Source organism: Plecotus auritus, assembly GCF_963455305.1.
Source record: "Plecotus auritus genome assembly, chromosome: 1".
Lineage (NCBI taxonomy): Eukaryota > Metazoa > Chordata > Mammalia > Chiroptera > Vespertilionidae > Plecotus > Plecotus auritus.
Genome location: NC_137770.1, coordinates 4,247,644 through 4,266,967, shown reverse-complemented (window position 1 = coordinate 4,266,967; position 19,324 = coordinate 4,247,644). Strand labels below are relative to the sequence as shown.

Genomic DNA, 19,324 nt, shown 5'->3' with positions numbered 1-19,324 from the left:
TTTGCAATATATGCAAATATTGTATCATGTTGTACATCAGAAACTAAATATGTTGTCAATTACACCCGAATTTTAAAAAGTGGGGCAAAAAAAACACCACGGACGATTTCACTCATTATCTCCAGGCGCCCTTTAAACACTTCCATTTGGATGCTCATCTCATCACCACCCTGAACCCAAATGTCCCAGGTGCTCACTCTCCAGTTCCAACGCAGACCGCCCAGCGGTCCCCTCCTGCCGCAGACGGAATACAGGCTGCCCTCTGCCCTCTGCCCTCTGCCCGAGCCAGTCTAGTCTCTCCCCCGCTGCCTCCCTTCTCTCAATGGTCTCAGGAGCACACACTTTTTCTCTCCTCCATCCTTCGCATCGCTCAGCCGCTTAGGCTATCCTAATCTAGCTAAATTCAATCCCTCCTCTGAGAGCCCAAATCATTTGGCAGAACTTCCTGTATTCAGCAATCACATTACCTACACTGCCCAACTAGAGGACAAGGTCCTTGAACTTATTTACTATCTCACTTCAATGAACATGTATGGAGGACCCACTATTATACACAGGAAACACAATGATGTTCTGCCTTCATGAGGTCATATTCAGTAAAAGTAGATGAAACACTCGGCAGGGAACAAACCCAACACTGTAGGGCAGCAGTGGTCAGGAGAGACGTCACAGAGCTGGACCACGGCCCTGCTTGCTTCGGGTGTCCGCAGCAAGGGTCAAGTCACAGAACACCTTTGTATGAACAGCGTTTGTAAGACCCCATCCCCCCGTAATACAATACTGCTTTTATTTCAGTCACCCAGCTCCTTATTACCACAGAAAGCTGGAACCAGAAACAATACTGTGCAGTTGACGAACATTGAGTCTGAGGTCCTTGGCGATCTTAGGGCCTCACACATACCATTTCCCCTCCACACTTCAGCCAAGTGGCAACTGCCTTCTCCAGGTTCCTTGCAAAACTCCACGACATCTCGACACGTTGTTTCTGGCGTTATAGGAACTTCCGTCAAAATCTGTTCATTGTTGCTCAAGAACACGGTTAATATCATCTGTAAGAGAAAAGATTACGTCAAAGCTACAACTTAGAGTCATTATCATAAAGAGATTAATCTGAAATTGAAAGCAACTCCCCACAGCCACTCCACCCATCTCTACCCCCCACTCCCATCCCCACCAAAATGCCTACAGGATCGGTTTTTGGAACTACATCAACAGATTCTCAAGTTCATGTAGCAAAATTAAAATGTACAAACAGCAGCAACGTTCCAAAGAGAAGAGTATTAGAAGGGAACAGCACTACCGGACATCACCAGTGTCAGAACCACCCAGCCCCCGCACCCAAACGGACGGGGCCCAGACACCGGGGTGGTGGAGGGTGAAGGCGGCGTCTCAGTCGAGCAGGGACAAGACGACACAATGAATGGCGTACGAGCTCCTAACCACCTGCCTGCCACAGAGGACCCAGCCTGCACATCGCCGACCAGCACCGGTTCCTAACCGACCAACATGTGAACGTAAATCATAAAGATATGAACGTTCTACGATAAGTGGGGCAGATTCCTTTTTTTATAACCTTGGAGTAAGTACATAAGCCCTCTCCAACCATGACTCAAAAAACAGACACCATTTCGAAAATGATCTAGTCAAGTAATTAAATATAAGAATCTTTCACAAAGCAAAAAAGACAAAATGGGGGGAAATATTTGCAACTCATATTACAAACAGAAAGCTAATCTCTTCAATATATAAAGGACTCCTAAGTTATAATAAAAAGACCAAAAATCCAATTTATTTTTAAAAATTGGTTGAGATATTAATGTATCACAGTAAAAGAAATGCCAGTGCCCTTAAATATAAAAATACATTACAATGTATTTGAAACAATTAAAACTTTCTAGCATTTTTTATCTTTAAAAAATCCTACCACTTTGCCCTAGCCCAGTGGTCGGCAAACGTTTGCCGCTCTGCTGACTAATGAGTTTGCCGACCACTGCCCTAGCCGGTTTGGCTCCGTGGATAGTGTCAGCCTGCGGACTGAAGGGCTCACGGGTTCGATTCTGGTCAAGGGCATGTCCTTGGTTGCTGGCTCCTTCCAGCCTGGGCCGTGTGCAGGAGTCAACCAATCGATGTGTTTCTCTCACATGGATGTTTCTCTCTCTTTCCCTCTCTCTTCCACTCTCTCTAAAAATCAATGGGAAAATATCCTCGGCTGAGGATTAAAAAGAAAAATCCTACCACTTTGATCTAAGATCTGAAGAAATCATGTCGGAAGAGAATTTTTTTTTTTAAATATACTTTATTGATTTTTTACAGAGAGGAAGGGAGAGGGATAGAGAGCTAGAAACATCGATCAGCTGCCTCCCGCACACTCCCCACCGGGGATGTGCCCGCAACCAAGGCACATGCCCTTGACCGGAATCGAACCCGGGACCCTTCAGTCCGCAGGCCGACGCTCTATCCACCAAGCCAAACCGGTTTCGGCAAGAAGAGAATTTTTTTTAAAAAAGAACATTACTCTTTGTAATAATTTATATTATTGTAATAAGTATAATTTAAATCAAAGATTTTCTTTATCAGACAGCATTATAAACATTTGTAGATAATCTTTGATCAAAATCAACAATAAAATCGGCATTTGTCCCCAAATTCTCATCTTAAAATTCTTTTTTCTTAGAAGAGCCCTAAATTTCTAAGTTTTGCGATTAAACATCTTTCTCTCAACAATGAAATTTTATGTAACCAAAACGGATATAGTTATGAACTGGTCTCCTCACCACCAACCTGCCCCACTGCCACCTGCCCCTTCGGCTCCTGCCCTAACCCGGGCGAAGCCGCTCCCTGGCAGAGCGCTCAGCACCCCCTAACAGCAGCCCCGGCCAGGCCGCTTCTGGAACATCACCATGAGCCACGGGTCTCGTCCGGGTCTTAGATTCTAAGGCTGCTCTGTTCAAAGTCTCCCCCCACCGAGCTCTCAGCGGGCGTGGACTCCACGGAAGACCGTCCGGGAAGGCCTAGCCTACGGGATCTGCAGTCCCTTCCTCTCAGCCCTCTCAGCCTTACAGCCCCAGTGCCTCCCCACAGCGAACCTTGACCTTGCTCCCTCAACGCCAATCACATTCTCTCCGGCTGCTGGCCTCTGCCCATGCACCTGTCCTATTTGCCTGTGCACTCCCAGTCAACCTTCAAAACTCAGCTCATATGCTACCACCTTTGCAAAACCTCCCTTCGCCACCTCCTCTCACCAGGGAGGACTCACGGTCCCTCCTTTGTGATCCGGGAACTCTTCACAGGGATCTTTGTTACATCACAGCTAACACCCCTCCGCCCATCCACCTGGGAATCTTCCATTTACCGCTGCCTCATCAGTGTCTAACACGGAGGTGCGGGGGGGCACATTAACGTCTGGTCGTCTCCAGGAAAGGCGCACAAACAGAACACCTCCGCCATGCCATGGGACTGAGGAAATGCTGCAGGAATCTAAGGTACAGCCTGCCTGTAATAAACAAGCAGTTTTCCTTCTGTTCTTCTTGGATATTATGAACACATTTCTATCTTATAAGAAATTTAAGTTATGTCTGCTCGTTAACCCATAAGAGAATCGTATCTATATATATTTAAAAGCACACACAAAAAAAACCCCCAAAAATGGGGGCCCTGGCCCGTGTGCTCAGTGGTTAGAGCATCAGCCCATGCACCAAAGAATCACAGGTTTGATTCCCGGTCACGGGCATGTGCCTGGGTTGCAGGTTCAACTCTGGCCCTGGTCAGTGCACGTGGGGGCGGGGGGGGGGGCAACCAATTGATGTGTCCTCTCACATCAATGTTTCTCTCTCTCTCTCTCTCTCTCTCCCCCCCTCCCGCCCCCCGTTCCACTCTCTCTAGAAATCAATGGAAAAAATATCCTCAGGTGAGGGTTAACAACAACAAAAAACAACCGAGGGCTCTGGAGTATTGAAATAAATGTGCTGGAACCTATAGAATTGGGGTAAAATAGGTTAATTCCTGGATCCAATGCAAACAAGTGCAGACTGGAAGGGCCTGATGCTCTAAGTTCCACCGAACAGCTGGGGCATATGTTTAGCCTCTTTACACACACTTACTTTTCACTTCTAACGGAAAAGATCTTCCTAGTGATTTCACAGCCCAGCTCTCCAAGATCTAATAATGTCTATTCCCAAACCACGCTTTATAGATCAAGATTTCAAGTTAGGCCTGAGCCGGTTTGGCTCAGTGGATAGAGCATCAGCCTGTGGACTGAAGCGTCCGGGGTTCAATTCCTATCAAGGGCACATGCCCAGGTTGTGGGCTCGATCCCCAAAAGGCGGCATGCAGGAGGCAGCCAAGCAATGATTCTCTCTCATCATTGATGTTTCTATCTCCCTGCCTATCCCTTCCTCTCTGAAATCAATAAAAATCTATTTTAAAATATTTCAAGTTAGTAAGATATTCCTAACACTTCCCCGAGTGCTATTCCTACCGCTCCCTACTAACCAGCAGAGCGCCGCTCTCCTCAGCCTGCAGTCTGCTCTCCTCGTCCTGCCCACGGGCCTGATCTCTGTACATAAGCAGTGAGCGTTACACAATCATTTGCTTCTGGAAGACAGGGCTCTGGCCAGATCCAGCCTCACATGCTCACTCCCTCACTCCCCACCACAGCACACAGCAGGCCCTTTAACAGAAAGGCGAGGCCTCTGCTTACCTACGCTGAAAGGCAGAGTTCTTTATGAACTTGCTGCCAGAATGAATGACGGCAGGACACTATTCTGGGGCACTTTTCAGCTCATGAATAAGTTCAACATGACGGGGGAGGGGGAGAAGAGGTGGAGTGGCAGAGTTGGGAGGCTGGACATGGATTTTTAAAAGTTAAGAACAACCAGGAAACTTATACAAAGATCACTAAAACATTACTTTTTAATTCTATTTTACAGTCTTTAGAAAACCCTGTATTTCCTAATCTTAGCAAAATTCATTTCCCCCAATCTTTATTATTCAACCAAAGCAAGCTAATTTCATTACAATCATGATAGATTAAAAAGCTTTCAAGATCATGAAGTCGGCATTGACCTGACGGCACATACTTCCCTAAAGCAGCATCTAAAATTAAAGCTGAAAAGGCATGTGACTGCTACTGTTATTCTAGCAAGACTGCCTTAGCTTAAAAATACCTGAAGACTCTCCAACACCAACATCAGAGTATTGATTCCAGGAGCAGCGTGTTTTGTTTACATTGTAACATTTTAGAAATCACAATATATCTTACAATGACAGCATGTCACAATTTAATGAGTCGTGTTTTTTCCTTTCTTAAGAGAACATATAAAACAGGTGGAACCCAACAGGTTTAAGGACTAAGAACAAAAGAAAACAGCTACAGAAAAAAAGTTAATGTTTAACCTTCCTACAAGATTAATGTGTTGAAAATAAAAGATTTGGTTAAGTGCAGTTAGAAAAACACAGATTCATACAATGTGCTGTAACAAGTATTTGATGACAAGATGTATGTCTTTCCTCAACTGTTCCCTCTGTCCTGCCTCTGCTCCTCCTTCTCCACCACCCGCAATGTCCACCTTTCAGACGTGCTTCCTGACCTTGCCTGCCCATTCTGACCCAGTCCACCCGTCCTGACCCAGTCCACCCGTCCTGACCCAGTCCACCCGTCCTGACCCAGTCTATTCATCCTGACCCAGTCCACCCGTCCTGACCCAGTCCACCCATCCTGACCCAGTCTACCTGCCCTGACCCAGTCCACCCGTCCTGACCCAGTCCACCCGTCCTGACCCAGTCTACCCGCCCTGACCCAGTCCACCCGCCCTGACCCAGTCCACCCGCCCTGACCCAGTCCACCCGTCCTGACCCAGTCCATCCGTCCTGACCCAGTCTATTCATCCTGACCCAGTCCACCCGTCCTGACCCAGTCCACCCATCCTGACCCAGTCTATTCATCCTGACCCAGTCCACCCGTCCTGACCCAGTCCACCCATCCTGACCCAGTCTATTCATCCTGACCCAGTCCACCCGTCCTGACCCAGTCCACCCATCCTGACCCAGTCCACCCATCCTGACCCAGTCCACCCGTCCTGACCCAGTCTGCCCGTCCTGACCCTGTCTGCCCGTCCTGACCTTGTCTGCCCGTCCTGACCAGTCTACCCGTCCTGACCCAGTCTACCCATCCTGACCCAGTCTACCCATCCTGACCTAGTCTGAGACAGAGTCTCCTTCTGCTCTCCTGTAACAGACAGCGGCTATTTTTAGCAAAACATTCTTACACTAAATTATCAGTGGTTCTCATGATTATATCCTCTACTGGAACAGTGTGTGACTCACAGGAGTGAGTTGTGACCTCGTCTTGGAATCAACAAAACATGTCCCAATATGCACATATTTTTATTTTTTAAAAAAAGGCTTGTCCTAGCTGGTTTGGCTCAGTGGATAGAGTGTTGGCCTGCGGACTGAAGGGATTCTGGTCAAGGGCACATGCCCAGGTTGCGGGCTCAATCCCCAGTAAGGGGCGTGCAGGAGGCAGCCAACCAATGACTCTCTGTCATCATTGATGTTTCTCTCTCTCTCTCCTTCTCCCTTCCTCTCTGAAATCAATAAAAATATATTTTTTTAAAAAAGGGCCTGACAAACCCAGAATGGCTGTAATGTCATGAGGGCAGGACACGTGTTCTCTCTAACTCAGCGCTGGAGTAAGATGCTGCACACACATTGGTGCTCAGAAAATGAGCGAGGGAGGCCGACCAGCAGGCGGCAACTGCAGAACTACATCAAGTAACTTAAGAGGTCACCTTATCCTTACTTTCAAGAATGTTTGACCATGAAAGAAAATCAATTGGAATCAATAACTCATTTAAATACTCTACACAGAACCTTTAAAACGTTTACAAAGTTGGCACTGCCGCGTGGCTCAGTGGTTGAGCATTGACCTATGAACCAGGAGGTCACAGTTCGATTCTGGGTCAGGGCACATGCCCAGGTTGTGGGCTCGATCCCCAGTAGGGGGCTTGCAGGAGGCAGCCAATCCACGATTCTCTCTCATCACTGATGTTTCTATCTCTCTCCTTCTCCCTTCCTCTCTGAGATCAATACAAAAAAGGATGTAGAAACCATTAAAACATAGGAACTATCTGCAATACAGACATGCAACAAATCATCCAAGGTTTCACAATGCTGTATGTTCATTATACAATGACACAATGTTACATGTCATACATATATCAATAAAGCTCGGGGAACCACCCAGAACAAAGAAAAGAAAGGAACTCTCATATTAATAAAAAAGACAGACAATAACAAGTGTTGATGAGGATGTGGAGAAACAAATTCTTGTATATGGGTGGTGGAAATATAAAATGCTATCGCCATTTTGAAAAACCCTTCAGCAGTTTTAAAATGTTAAACACAGATTTACCATTTAGCCCATCAATTTCACTCCTAGTTACCTACCTAAGAGAATAAACTATCCATTCATACCAAGTCTGTGTAAATGATCCTGGCAGCCTTATTCATAGTAGCCAAAAGGTGGGGACAGCCCAAATGTCCATCAACTGATGAATGAAAAAAATGTGGTAATCATACGATAGACCATTACCCAGCCATAATAAAGAAGAACAAAGTACAGGCTACATGATGGACCTTGAGAACACGATGCCAGGTGAAGAGACCAGACAAAAAAGGCCACGTGTTATAATGATTCTATTTATGTGAAATGTCCGTATTAGGCAAGTCCACAGAGACAGAAGGTAGGGGAGTGACTGCAAAGAGGCCCCAAATTTCTCTTTTAAGGTGACAGAAATGTTCTAAAATTAGATTGTGGGGATGGTTGTACAACTCTGTAAATTCACTAAAGATCACCGAATTGTTCACTTAAAATGGCTGAATTTTAGGTCTATAAATTATACTCCAATAAAGCTGGTTTTAAAAAGTAAACTTCCAGAAGAGGAAATAAAAGGAACTCTACTGGCATGGCACAAAAAAGCCTGAATTAAGAAACTCAACGAACACACAATACGCAGACAATGTATTACAGAATTGTACACGTGAAACCTATATAGTTTTATTAACGAACGTCACCGTCAATAAATTCAATAAAAATTAAAACAAATAAAAAGGAGCCCTGGCAAGTTTTTCTCAGTGGTTTTGGGTTCGATTCCTGCTCAAGGGCACATATCTCGGTTACAGGTCCTGCAGCCCCGGTAGGGGCCCATGCAGGAGGCAACCAATCGATGTGTCTCTCTCACGTTGATGTTTCTCTCTCGCTCGCTCTTCTCTCTCTCTTTCCCCTTCTCCCTCCCTTAGGCTCTCTCTAGAAACCAATGGAAAAAGTACCTTTGGGTGAAGATGAAAAAAGAAGGAAGAAACTCGGGTTCTGTCCTTGGCTCTGCTGCTGACTTAGCTGCCAGGGGCGCTGCTTCCTTGTCCCTCTCTGTGTCTTCCCTTCTCATCAAGAGCTCAGAGAAAGGAGGTTGGGGCGCCCTTTAGGACAACCCCTCACTCAGGGCCAGCATTAGACCCCTCAGCTCAGCAATCCCCACCTACTTCCACTTTCTAATGGGAAAGGAACGCAGGGGTGACAAAAAAGAATCGAGGAGAAATAAGGTAATAAAAGCTAGAGCAAATGTTAGTGATGTGAAAAACTTACTGGGTAGCTTGTGAGGAAAGGGCACATGAAAGCCATGGAAAGGATCAGGTGGGGTGCGAGTAGGGGGACATCAAAAGCCCCTCTCAGCTTTCCTGCGGGCCACCTGCCCCATCTGAGAATCAACGCTAAGCTCCCTTCCCGCCTGAACGTGTTGCAACACTGTCCGCCAGTTTAGACTCGGCAGCATGAGGGCTGTAAGGCAAACGAAGCCCCAGACAGTGCCTTGCACGCCGACCCGCCTCTCTCCAAGAGTGAAGAGCGCACCGCCCGGGGCCAGGAGCACAGACCAGACACTGGGGAGCGAGGGCCCCCCGCCCCAATCCATCAGCAGTACCAGCACCCACAGGGGAAAGCTCACAGAACCCCCCCGGCCCACGCCCCCTCACCTCCAACTGGGCGTCGGCAAGAGCAGCCTGCGTCTCCACTCTTGCCCTTCGGATACCCTTCACGCCAAACCCTCCCGTGGTGGCCCCACTCGCTAAGAGTAAACTCCAAGGTCTCAGGTCCTGTCTACACGGTCCCACATGAGCTGCACCGCAGATGCACACCTCTGACCACACCTCCCTTCATCCCCTGCCCCTCGCATGCGGGCATGTTCACCGCTCTCCCACGCATGCGGGCATGTTCACCGCTCTCCCAACAGAGCCAGCCAACTCCTGCCCCAGGGCTTGTGCACTTGCGCTCTCTGCTTAGACCACCCTTCCCTCAGCTACTGACGGCCCATATGACTCCACCTCCAGCCTCTGCGCCGTCACCTCATCGGGGCAGCACTCCCTAACCCAGGGGTGGGCAAACTTTTTGACTCGAGGGCCACAATGGGTTCTTAAACTGGACCGGAGGGCCGGAACAAAAGCATGGATGGAGTGTTTGTGTGAACTCATATAAATTCAAAGTAAAGGAGCGGAGGGGAGAGCAAGAGAACCGGATAGAACAGCCGGATCCGGCCCGCGGGCCGTAGTTTGCCCACGGCTGCGCCCATCTGTTCAACAGCACCGTTCCACCCCTCCCTGTCCTCTCACTCTCCTCTACCTTTTCCACTTAGCACTCAGCACCGCCTAATCTATGGTTTGTGCCTACATGTTCACCCCCACCTCCTCCCAGCGGAACGTAAGCTCTGGGAGAGCCTGGCCCTCCGAGCGTTCGCTGCTGCGCCCTGGAGCCTGGAGCGGTGCCTGGCACACAGCAGGCTCACCATCGGCTCCCAGTTACAGGGAGAGTTCCTTTTTACAACAGGTTGGGACATGGAGGGCAGGTGGCTGTCTTCTCATCTTCAAGGTCTCAAGAGCAAAAGGTGTCTCCTATTCCACCCCCTTGTCCACATCAGAGAGAAGAAGAAAACACCTAAAAGTGTGAGCGCAGGCACAGCACTGTTTACCCGGGTTTCTCCAAGGCGGAGACGGAAGGCAGCCGGCCGCTCTCCGCACAGCGCAGTGATGCTGTTCCCCCGTGGCACCCTGAAGCCGCACACCAGGAGGCTCCTTTACCTGTGGCCTGTAATTCCACTGGAGACTCGGCACAACCTCTTTCTGCCCAGTTCTTTGAAGGCCAAGCTGAGGTGAAGAGGGAAAGTGGAAAGCGGTTCCTGAAACATCTAAGAAGGTGGGAGTGGAACCTGCCTCCCGATGTTTCAGAGGCCTGAGGGGTACCTGGGGAGCCGGCGTACCTGGGGAGGCTGCTCTGGAATGGGAAGACCAGTTAACCAAGCTCCTGCCAGACCTAAGGACACAGCCTCTGCCAACGAAGAATGTGATTTCGAATGCTTCTTGGGAAAGAAAGTTCAGGAGGAAAGCACAGACCACACGCAAATCCAGCGAGGATACCGTAGCCAGTGGTCTGCAAACTCATTAGTCAACAGAGCGGCAAACCACGGCTCACAAGACGCAAGTGGTTCGCGAGCCGCAGTTTGCCGACCACTGCCGTAAGTGATTAGAAAATCAGGCCCAGGAGGAGGAAGACCCCTTGAAAAAGCCTGAAGCGTTAGGTAAACAGACCTACAAAGCAAGCCTTCCCGTTGTGCTAGGTCCCAAAATCAGCTGCTTAGAATCCTGATCTTCTCCATTTGACAGAAGACTCTTTCCTTCATTGGAGTGTAGACAAATAACCCATTTTTGCATCATCAAAAAAAAGTTAGCGGAAACATCAGGGGCCGGCATGCACCTTGGTGATATTCGGCAGGATTCACTCGCACCCAGATGTCATGGACATGCCTTCCCGCCTTCCCTCTTTCCACAAGGCGGCGCTGCAGGGTATTGGTTGAGCCCCCCCCCCTGCCCCCCCCCCCGCCCCCGCCCCGTAAATTTCTGGGGAAAAGAATGACCTCTGAAGGAAATAGAGGTGCAGGTAGGATCATGGCAAGCTCAGTTTCCATAACTGGAATCTGTTATTTTGGCAAAGAAGCAGAACTGGCCCTTGGAGAACAGTGGTCTTTATATATATATATGAGCACTGTCTCGTCTGTGAGGACAGAGACAGGTAAATATTTGAGTAGCATCAAGTTAAATGCCCATTAAATTAGATCCTCAATATCCACATCAATTCTGTTTATTTCAAGTCGCTGCTTTTATTTTTTAATAATCTGACATCTTCAAATGGGGGGTGGGCGCGGGCATCTGTAATAGTGTCAACAATAAATAAAAGAAGTCCATCACCAATCTGAATCAATGAAATCTGGCTATACGCTATTCCTGGGAACACACACACACACACACACACACACACACACACACACACACACCCTGGCTTCCCTCCGCCTTACGTACTAACTCCCTTCAGCACCTAACAGCATATGCATTTCGAGGAAACCTGTCTAACCTTGTAGAAATGCAAAATTCATGAAGCTTTCCTTATCGCCTAGATGCGTCCTTACTACTGGGTGTGGAGGTGATACAGCTGATCGAGTTTTACTCTATTCACTGAGACTTAAAGAACCTTCTAGAACAAAAAAGGAGCATTATCGACTCTGACACCCCTGCTCATCAATGTTGGGAATCACCGCCTGGAACGACGGCTGCTTTACCAACATTGTCCACCTGAACGTTATGGAAGCAGAACAAACGCTGAGTTTCAAACCGCAGGTTGTGACCTGCCAGTGGGCTATGGAATCAAGTGCCTCAGGCCTAGTTTTGTGTTTTAATGGAACAGAGAGAATAATATAAAACAAGCTCTAAAGTGAAAAGGCAAGCTTCAGACTGGGAGGAAACATTTATAAACACAAGGACTTATACCCTTAACATATACTTAGAACTCTTAGACTCAACAATAAGAAAACAAAACACCCAGTTTAAAAAAAGGACAAAAGACCCAAAGGGACAGCTCACCAAAGAAGATACACAGACGGCCAATAAGCACAACAAAAGAGGCTCAACATCCTGCGTCATCAGGAAACTGAAAATTAAACAACGAGACGCATCTATCAGAATGGCCTCGCCCTGCCAGTGTGGCTCAGTGGGTCGGGTGTCGTCCTATGCCCTGAGAGGTTGCTCTTGGATTCCCGGTCAAGGCACATGCCCAGGTTACAGGCTCGATGCCCCGGTAGGGGGAGTGCAGGAGGCAGAGTGCAGGAAGCCGCCAATCAATGTTATGCTCTCACATCTATGTCTCTCTCTCTCTCTCTCTCTCTCTCCCCCCCCCCACTCACTTCCTTCCACACGCTCTCTAAAAATCAATTTTAAAAATTAATATTTTAAAAGAATGGCCAAAATCCACCACACTCACAACACCAAATGCTGGTGACGATGTGGAGCAATAGGAATTTGCTGGCGGGCATGCAAACGGTGCAGCCACTGAAGGCGGTCAGGCAGTTTCTTACGAAACTAAACACATTCTTACCAGAGGAGCCAGCAACCGTGCTCCTTGGCATTTACCCAAATGAACTGAATCTTATGTCCACACAAAAACCGACACACCAATGTCTACAGCAGATTTATTGGGAACTGCTAAAGTTTGGAAGCCACCAAAATGTCCATCCATAGATGAATGGATAAACGAAGTGGCACACCCGGACAATAGGATGTAATCTACAACTAGCATCCCTGCGCTCGAACCCGTGTGCCAGCAGCTCTCTGCGGGGCCTGGCCGCTCCGTGCCTGCTGCCCAGAGGCCCACCTGCGGCCAGGCGCAGAACGCTTGCCTCGTCACCGCGGCGACAAAGCAAGCATTCCGCCAGGCCGCTCACGCTGCCCGCTCTCAGTGGCCACCGCCCACCCCCTCCCAGGACTGGGGCACTCTGGTGGGGCTGAGAGAACTGGACTCCGCCATCTTGTGGCTATGGGCGCCTCCATCTTTGTGACAGAGTGATGATTAATTTGCATATTACCCTTTTATTCGATAGGATAATAAAAGTATAATATGCTAATTAGACTGGACATCCAGAAGACCTTCCGGACAAAGCCAGGGCTGCAAGGACCGAGCCCCTTGCATGAATTTCGTGCATTGGGCCTCTAGTTCAGTGATAAAAAGAAATGAGCTATCAAGTCACAGACAGACATGGAAGAAACTTAAGCACATATTGCTAAGTGAAAGAATCCATTCTGAAAGGCTATGTGCTGTATGAGCCCAACAACATGACATTCTGGGAAAGGCAAACAATGGGGACAGGAAGATCAGTGGTTGCCAGAGGCTGGAGTAGGGGTGTGTAAGTGGAGCACAGGGGACTTTCAGGCAGTGAAACTACTCTGTATGATGTTAGAATGGTGGATAAATGATATCACACTTAGGTCATAACCCACAGAACTACACAACACAGAGTGAACCCCCTTGTAGTAAACTAATGGACTTTAGTTATTAATAACCTGAGGCTCGGTGCATGAAATTCGTGCACAGGTAGGGTCCCTAGGCCTGGCCGGCAATCATGGCCAATTGGGGCCTCCCGACTGCCGGCCAGGGCCTCCCTTCCCTGGCAGCCAGCTGCTGGTGGTCAGTGCACGTCATTCCTGGTGGTCAGCGTACGCCATAGCAAGTGATCGAACTCCTGGTCTCCCAGTCAAACTCTCAAGGGGACACTTTGCATATTAGCCTTTTATATATAGAGAGAGACTAGAGGCCTGGTGCATGGATTCGTGCACTGGTGGGGGGCATGGCCTGCGGGGATTGCCTGCTGTGGGAGCACAGCTCATCCGGGTCAGCCGAGCGGTGGGGGGCATGGCCTGCAGGGATTGCCTGCTGTGGGAGCACACTGACCACCAGAAGGCAGCTCCTGCGTTGAGCGTCTGCCCCCTGGTGGTTCAGTGCACGTCATAGCAACTGGTCGACCAGTCGTTGTAGTCATTCTGCCATTCAGTCGCTGGGCTTTTATATATATAGATGTATCAACATTAGTTTATCAACTGCAACAAATGTACCACACTATTTCAAGATGTTAATAATAGGGGAAATGGTCAAGACTCAATTTTTGTATAAACCTAAAACTGCTCTAAAAAACAGTCTATTAATTTAAAGTAAAAATAAAATAGTCCATCACACATGGCAAAAGTTCTCTCCTGAAAGTCTGACTGTGCAGGGGTGGGCAGAAGTGGGTCTACAGTTGTGACACAGATAAATCATACAATCATCAATAATACAGAATAAGCTGTTCTGCAGACTCCCAGCTGTGAGCCTGTCTTTGCCGTCCTGTTTACCCATGCACAGAGAGGTGTGGATGTGTGTACGACTGAGTCACTCTGTAACGGTGTTTCCCCAAGCCGTTTGAAAACTACTGCTCTCAGGCCTTATGAAACCCACCAGGACTAAGTGAGGAATCATGCTTGGGGGGAAGGCACTCCCATCACATTAATCGGTGTCCATTATCAGGCACTGTGATGTCTACGTCGCATCGTCTCAATTCACACCAACTCTCTGAGACAGGTACCACCCTTCGTTTTGCAGATCAGGGGAAGAAGGACAAGGTATATGCCTTGTTCCAAGTCACTGAGCCAATTATAAATGTGGGCCGTATTTAACCCCGGTCTGACTCCAAAGCTATGGACTGAACCACTACTTCCAACTGTTTCAAAATAAAAAAAGGAAAGATAGCAAAAGTTTCAATAAACACTTTCCTACTTGCAATGTACTCCCTGTTATTTAATAAGCTCTCAACAAACTGCTTTATCTAGTTTTTATAGTTGAAACTATCTGAAATACAACATTAATCATTATACAAGGGCACCAGAACAAAGAATCATGCGTTCTTCTAAATAATCAACCATAAAGGTTATCTCATTAAAACTATGTAAATGATCTATAATTAAATTTTCTTGACCTTTACAAAATCTAACTTAGGTGTACCGATAATTCCCAGAATAAGACTTCCTCTTTCTACGTATTTCTTTGTAAAATTCAAGATCATATATTCCTATGTGTATTTTTTTAGAAAGATAGTTATTTTGTCTTAATATATTTTATTGATTTCAGAGAGGGAGGGAGAGAGATAGAAACATCAGTGAGGAGAGAGAATCATGGATCGGCTGCCTCCTGCACGCCCCCTACTGGGGATCAAGCCCGCAACCCAGGCATGTGCCCTTGACCGGAATCGACCTGGGACCTTCAGTCTGCAGGCCGACGCTCTATCCACTGAGCCAAACCAGCCAGGGCAATATATTCCTATATGTATTTAAAAAACATATCTACTCCTAGGTACATACCCAAGAGAACTAAAACATCTACACAAAAGCCTGAACACAAATGTTTATAGGGGCATTATTCATAATAGCCCAAAAGTGGAAGTAACACAAACTGATGGATAATTCATCTACATCTATCTATACAGTGATATGTGGTATATCTATGTGGTATGTCTATCTATACAATGAAATATTACTTCTCATAAAAAGGAATGAAGTAAATGCTACAACATGAATGAACCCTAAAAACATTATGCTAAGTGATAGAAGCCCGATACAAAGGTCACACACTGTGCGATTCCATCTACATGAGATGCTGAGACACGGCAAACCCATAGAGAAAGAAAGTAGATTAGTGGTTTCCAGAGGCTGACTCATAGACCAATAAAGTTGTTTTATTTTTCATTTTTGTGTGAATCCTCACCCGAAGATATTTTTCCATTGATTTTTAGGGAGAGTAGAAGAGAGGGAAAGATTGAGCGGAACATTGATATGAGAGAAACACACCGATTGGTAGCCTCCTGCCCTCTCCCACTCCTGTGACCAGGGTCCGGGAGGAGCCTGCAACCAAGGCACGTGCCCTTGACCAAAATCGAATCTGGGACCCTTTGGCCTGCAGGCAAACCCTCTATCCACTCAGCCAAACTGGCTAGGGCTAAAGTTGTTGTTTTAAAAAAATCTAGCTATGCTAATTATTCAACCTATATAATCAGTAAAGTATTTTTCCCAATAAAAACAACTTTAAATAAACATATAGTTTCTTTTGTATACATTTTTCTTTCCTCAAGTAATAAGCATTTATAGTTGTACAAATCTTGTTTTATAATGTCTATTAATACCCAAAGTTGAGTACTAATCCTTTTCCCAGCAAGAAATAAGGCTTTAAAACAACACAGATAATTAGCAAAATTATGTCCCTGAAAAAACACCTTAATGCAGCAATTTTCAACCTGTTTCATCTCATGGCACACACAAACTAATTACTAAAATCCTGCGGCACACCAAAAAGTACACTTTTGGATTCTGACCCAGAAAAGGGTATAATTTTGATTCATTCACACTGGACAACTATTGTGTTGGCTGTTGTCATTTTTGTTTGTCCATCTAGGGGAAAAGAGGTCAGGTATTGCATGTTTTTTGTTTTTGTTTTTGTTTTTAAATATATTTTATCGATGTTTTTACAGAGAGGAAGGGAGAGGGATAGAGAGTTAGAAACATCGATGAGAGAGAAACATCAATCAGCTGCCTCCTGCACACCTCCTACTGGGGATGTGCCCGCAACCAAGGTACATGCCCTTGACCGGAATCGAACCCGGGACCTTTCAGTCCGCAGGCTGACTCTCTATCCACTGAGCCAAACCGGTTTCGGCTGTTTTTGTTTTTAATAAGAGAATATTTATTTGGAGAGAGATCCAAGATGGCGGCGTAGGTAAACACCTAAACTGCTGCCTCGCACAACAATTTCAAAACTACAACTAAAAGACAAAACGTCTATCACCCAGAACCACGGGAAAGCTGGCTGAGTGGAAGTTCTACAACTAGAAGGAAAGAGCAAACAGCATTGAGGGGTGCACAAGCGCTGAAAAGCTGAGGTACGGAGACGCGCGAATCGGGCTGGCGACGGGTGACTGGGAACGCTGCTGTTTTCAACCCGAAGGGAGATAAGCTCCTGATTACTCCGAACTCGTTTCTGGGGAGACGCGGGGGGACCCAAACTCCTACGGGGAGAAGCTGGACTGTCTGCCGTGGGGTCGGAAAGTGAGGGAGGCTTGCTTGCAGGGCTGCGCGCAGGAACAATTGTTTATTGTGCTGGGGCGCGGGACGCGGGGACAGGGTCGGAGCCGCAGAGCCGGCTTACTGGCAGCCATCGTTGTTTGCCACGCCCTAGCCTAGTCACGCCCTAAGACCCCGCCCTGCACAATCTACGAACCCACCCAAGCTCCAAGCAGCGGCTTAGCATATGAATGGCCTGCCCTATCGCAGCTTAACCTAGCAAACTTGCAGCTCGGGTCAGACAGCTCCAAAACCTCCAAACCCCAAGCAAAGAGGAGAAAACTGTAGTTCTTGCTGTAGCTCCTGCTGGGTGGCCTCAGACAGTAGCTGACCTGCACCCCATTGGAGATCCAGAAGCCAGTGTACTTAGTGGTCAGTGTGAGACACCAGATTTCAACTCCTCACATCCATAAGTGACACATTCAAGAGGCAGACTCAGAGAGCACCAAAGCCCCACTGAAACAAGTCCTGCACCATAAGCGTGTCTTCAGCACAGCAGTTCTTCCATTATAGACACAGCGGGTCCTCACAGCCAACTGGCCTGGAGGTCAATTCCTCCCAGTGTACCAACAGCAATCAGGGCTTAACTACACCAAGAGTTTACACTCAGCCCACAAAGGGGTACACCAAGAGCGTCCACCTCAGGTGATTGGGGAGGCTGAGCTACTGGGCCCTATAGGACACCTACCACACAAAGCCACTCCATCAACATAAGGAAGCAACAAAATGCGGAGACAAAGAAACATGTCACGAATGAGAGAAATGGAGGAAAGCAAACTACTGGACGACATAGAGTTCAGAACCACATTTATAAGGTTACTCAAGAATCTTCTAAAAACCGCCGAGAAACTTGATGAGACCTCCGAGGAGCTGAGACCTTCAAGGACCTTAATAAGAATGCCAAAAAAATGGAAAAGGACCAGTCAGAAATTAAGCATACACTGTCTGAAATAAAGAATATACAGAAACTCAACTGTAGACCAACGTACCCCAAGAATCAAACCAAAGATCTGAAATATGAGGAAACAAAAAACACCCAACCAGAAAAAAAAAAAAAAAAAAGAAAAAATCCAAAAATATGAAGATAGTGTAAGGAGCCTCTGGGACAACTTTAAGCGTACCAACATCCGAATTTTTGGGCTGCCAGAAGAAGAGAAAGAGCAAAATATTGAAAACCTATTAGAAGAAATAATGACAGAAAACTTTCCCTACCTGGTGAAAGAAATAGACTTACAAGTTCAGGAAGCACACAGAACCCCATACAAGAGGAATCCAAAGAGGACCACACCAAGACACATCATAATTAAAATGCCAAGGGCAAAAGACAAAGAGAGAATCTTGAAAGCAGCAAGAGAAAAACGGTTAGTTACCTACAAGGGAACACCCATACGACTGTCAGCTGATTTCTCGGCAGAAACTATGCAGGCCAGAAGAGAGTGGCAAGAAATATTCAAAGTGATGAACAGCAAGAACCTACAACCAAGATTACTCTACCCAGCAAAGCTATCATTCAGAATTGAAGGTCAGATAAAGAGCTTCACAGATAAGAAAAAGCTAAAGGAGTTCATCAACACCAAACCAGGATTACATGAAATGCTGAAGGGTGTTCTTTAAGAAGAGGAAGAAGAAGAAAAAGGTAAAGATAAAAATTATGAACAACAAAATGACATCAAATACATACCTACCAACAAGTGAATCTAAAAATCAAGTGAATAAAAAATCTGAAGAACAGAATGGACTGGTGAATATAATAGAATCAGGGACATAGAAAGGGAGTGGACTGACAATTCTCAGGGGGGAGGGGGTGTGAGGGGTGCGGGAAGAGACTGGACAAAAAGCTTACACCTATGGATGAAGACAGTGGCGGGGGCGGGGGGTAAGGGCATGGGGTGGGGTGGGGAATCAGGTGGAGGGGAGCTAGGGGGAAAAAAAGAGCAACACCTGTAATAATCTGAACAATAAAGATTTATTTTTTAAAAAAAGAGAATATTTATTTGGAAAATCACAGAGGAGGAAAAAGTAATTTGTAGAAGAAATGGGCTTAGGAAACAAGTTATGGAGGTTAAGGAAGGGCCTTAGGAGCTTGGGAGTGAGGAAGGTCAAGGTGACTGGCCTGGGGGAGGAGGGGGGAGGGGCGGGCAAGGGAGAGGCTTGGATGTGCTCCAGGGAGGGCAAGCCAGGTATTGCCTATTTTAAAATTCCTGCAGCACACCAGTTGAAAAACCACTGCCTTCACGTAATCATGTCTATAGATCCACCACAGTAAATATTTGTCTGATCCAGAATCAGAATGCAGCCCTGGCCACGTAGCTCA

At 46.9% G+C, this 19,324-nt stretch overlaps 1 protein-coding gene across 1 annotated transcript in view; it reads right to left on the bottom strand.

Moving 5' to 3' along the window:
- PPP1R13B (protein phosphatase 1 regulatory subunit 13B) overlaps nt 1-19,324 on the bottom strand; it is an 85,052-nt gene that overhangs the window by 43,474 nt on the left and 22,254 nt on the right. Inside the window, exon 2 of the mRNA XM_080668898.1 lies at nt 902-1,049. Coding sequence (XP_080525024.1) covers nt 902-1,049 — 148 coding nt within the window. The remainder of the gene's footprint in view (nt 1-901; nt 1,050-19,324) is intronic.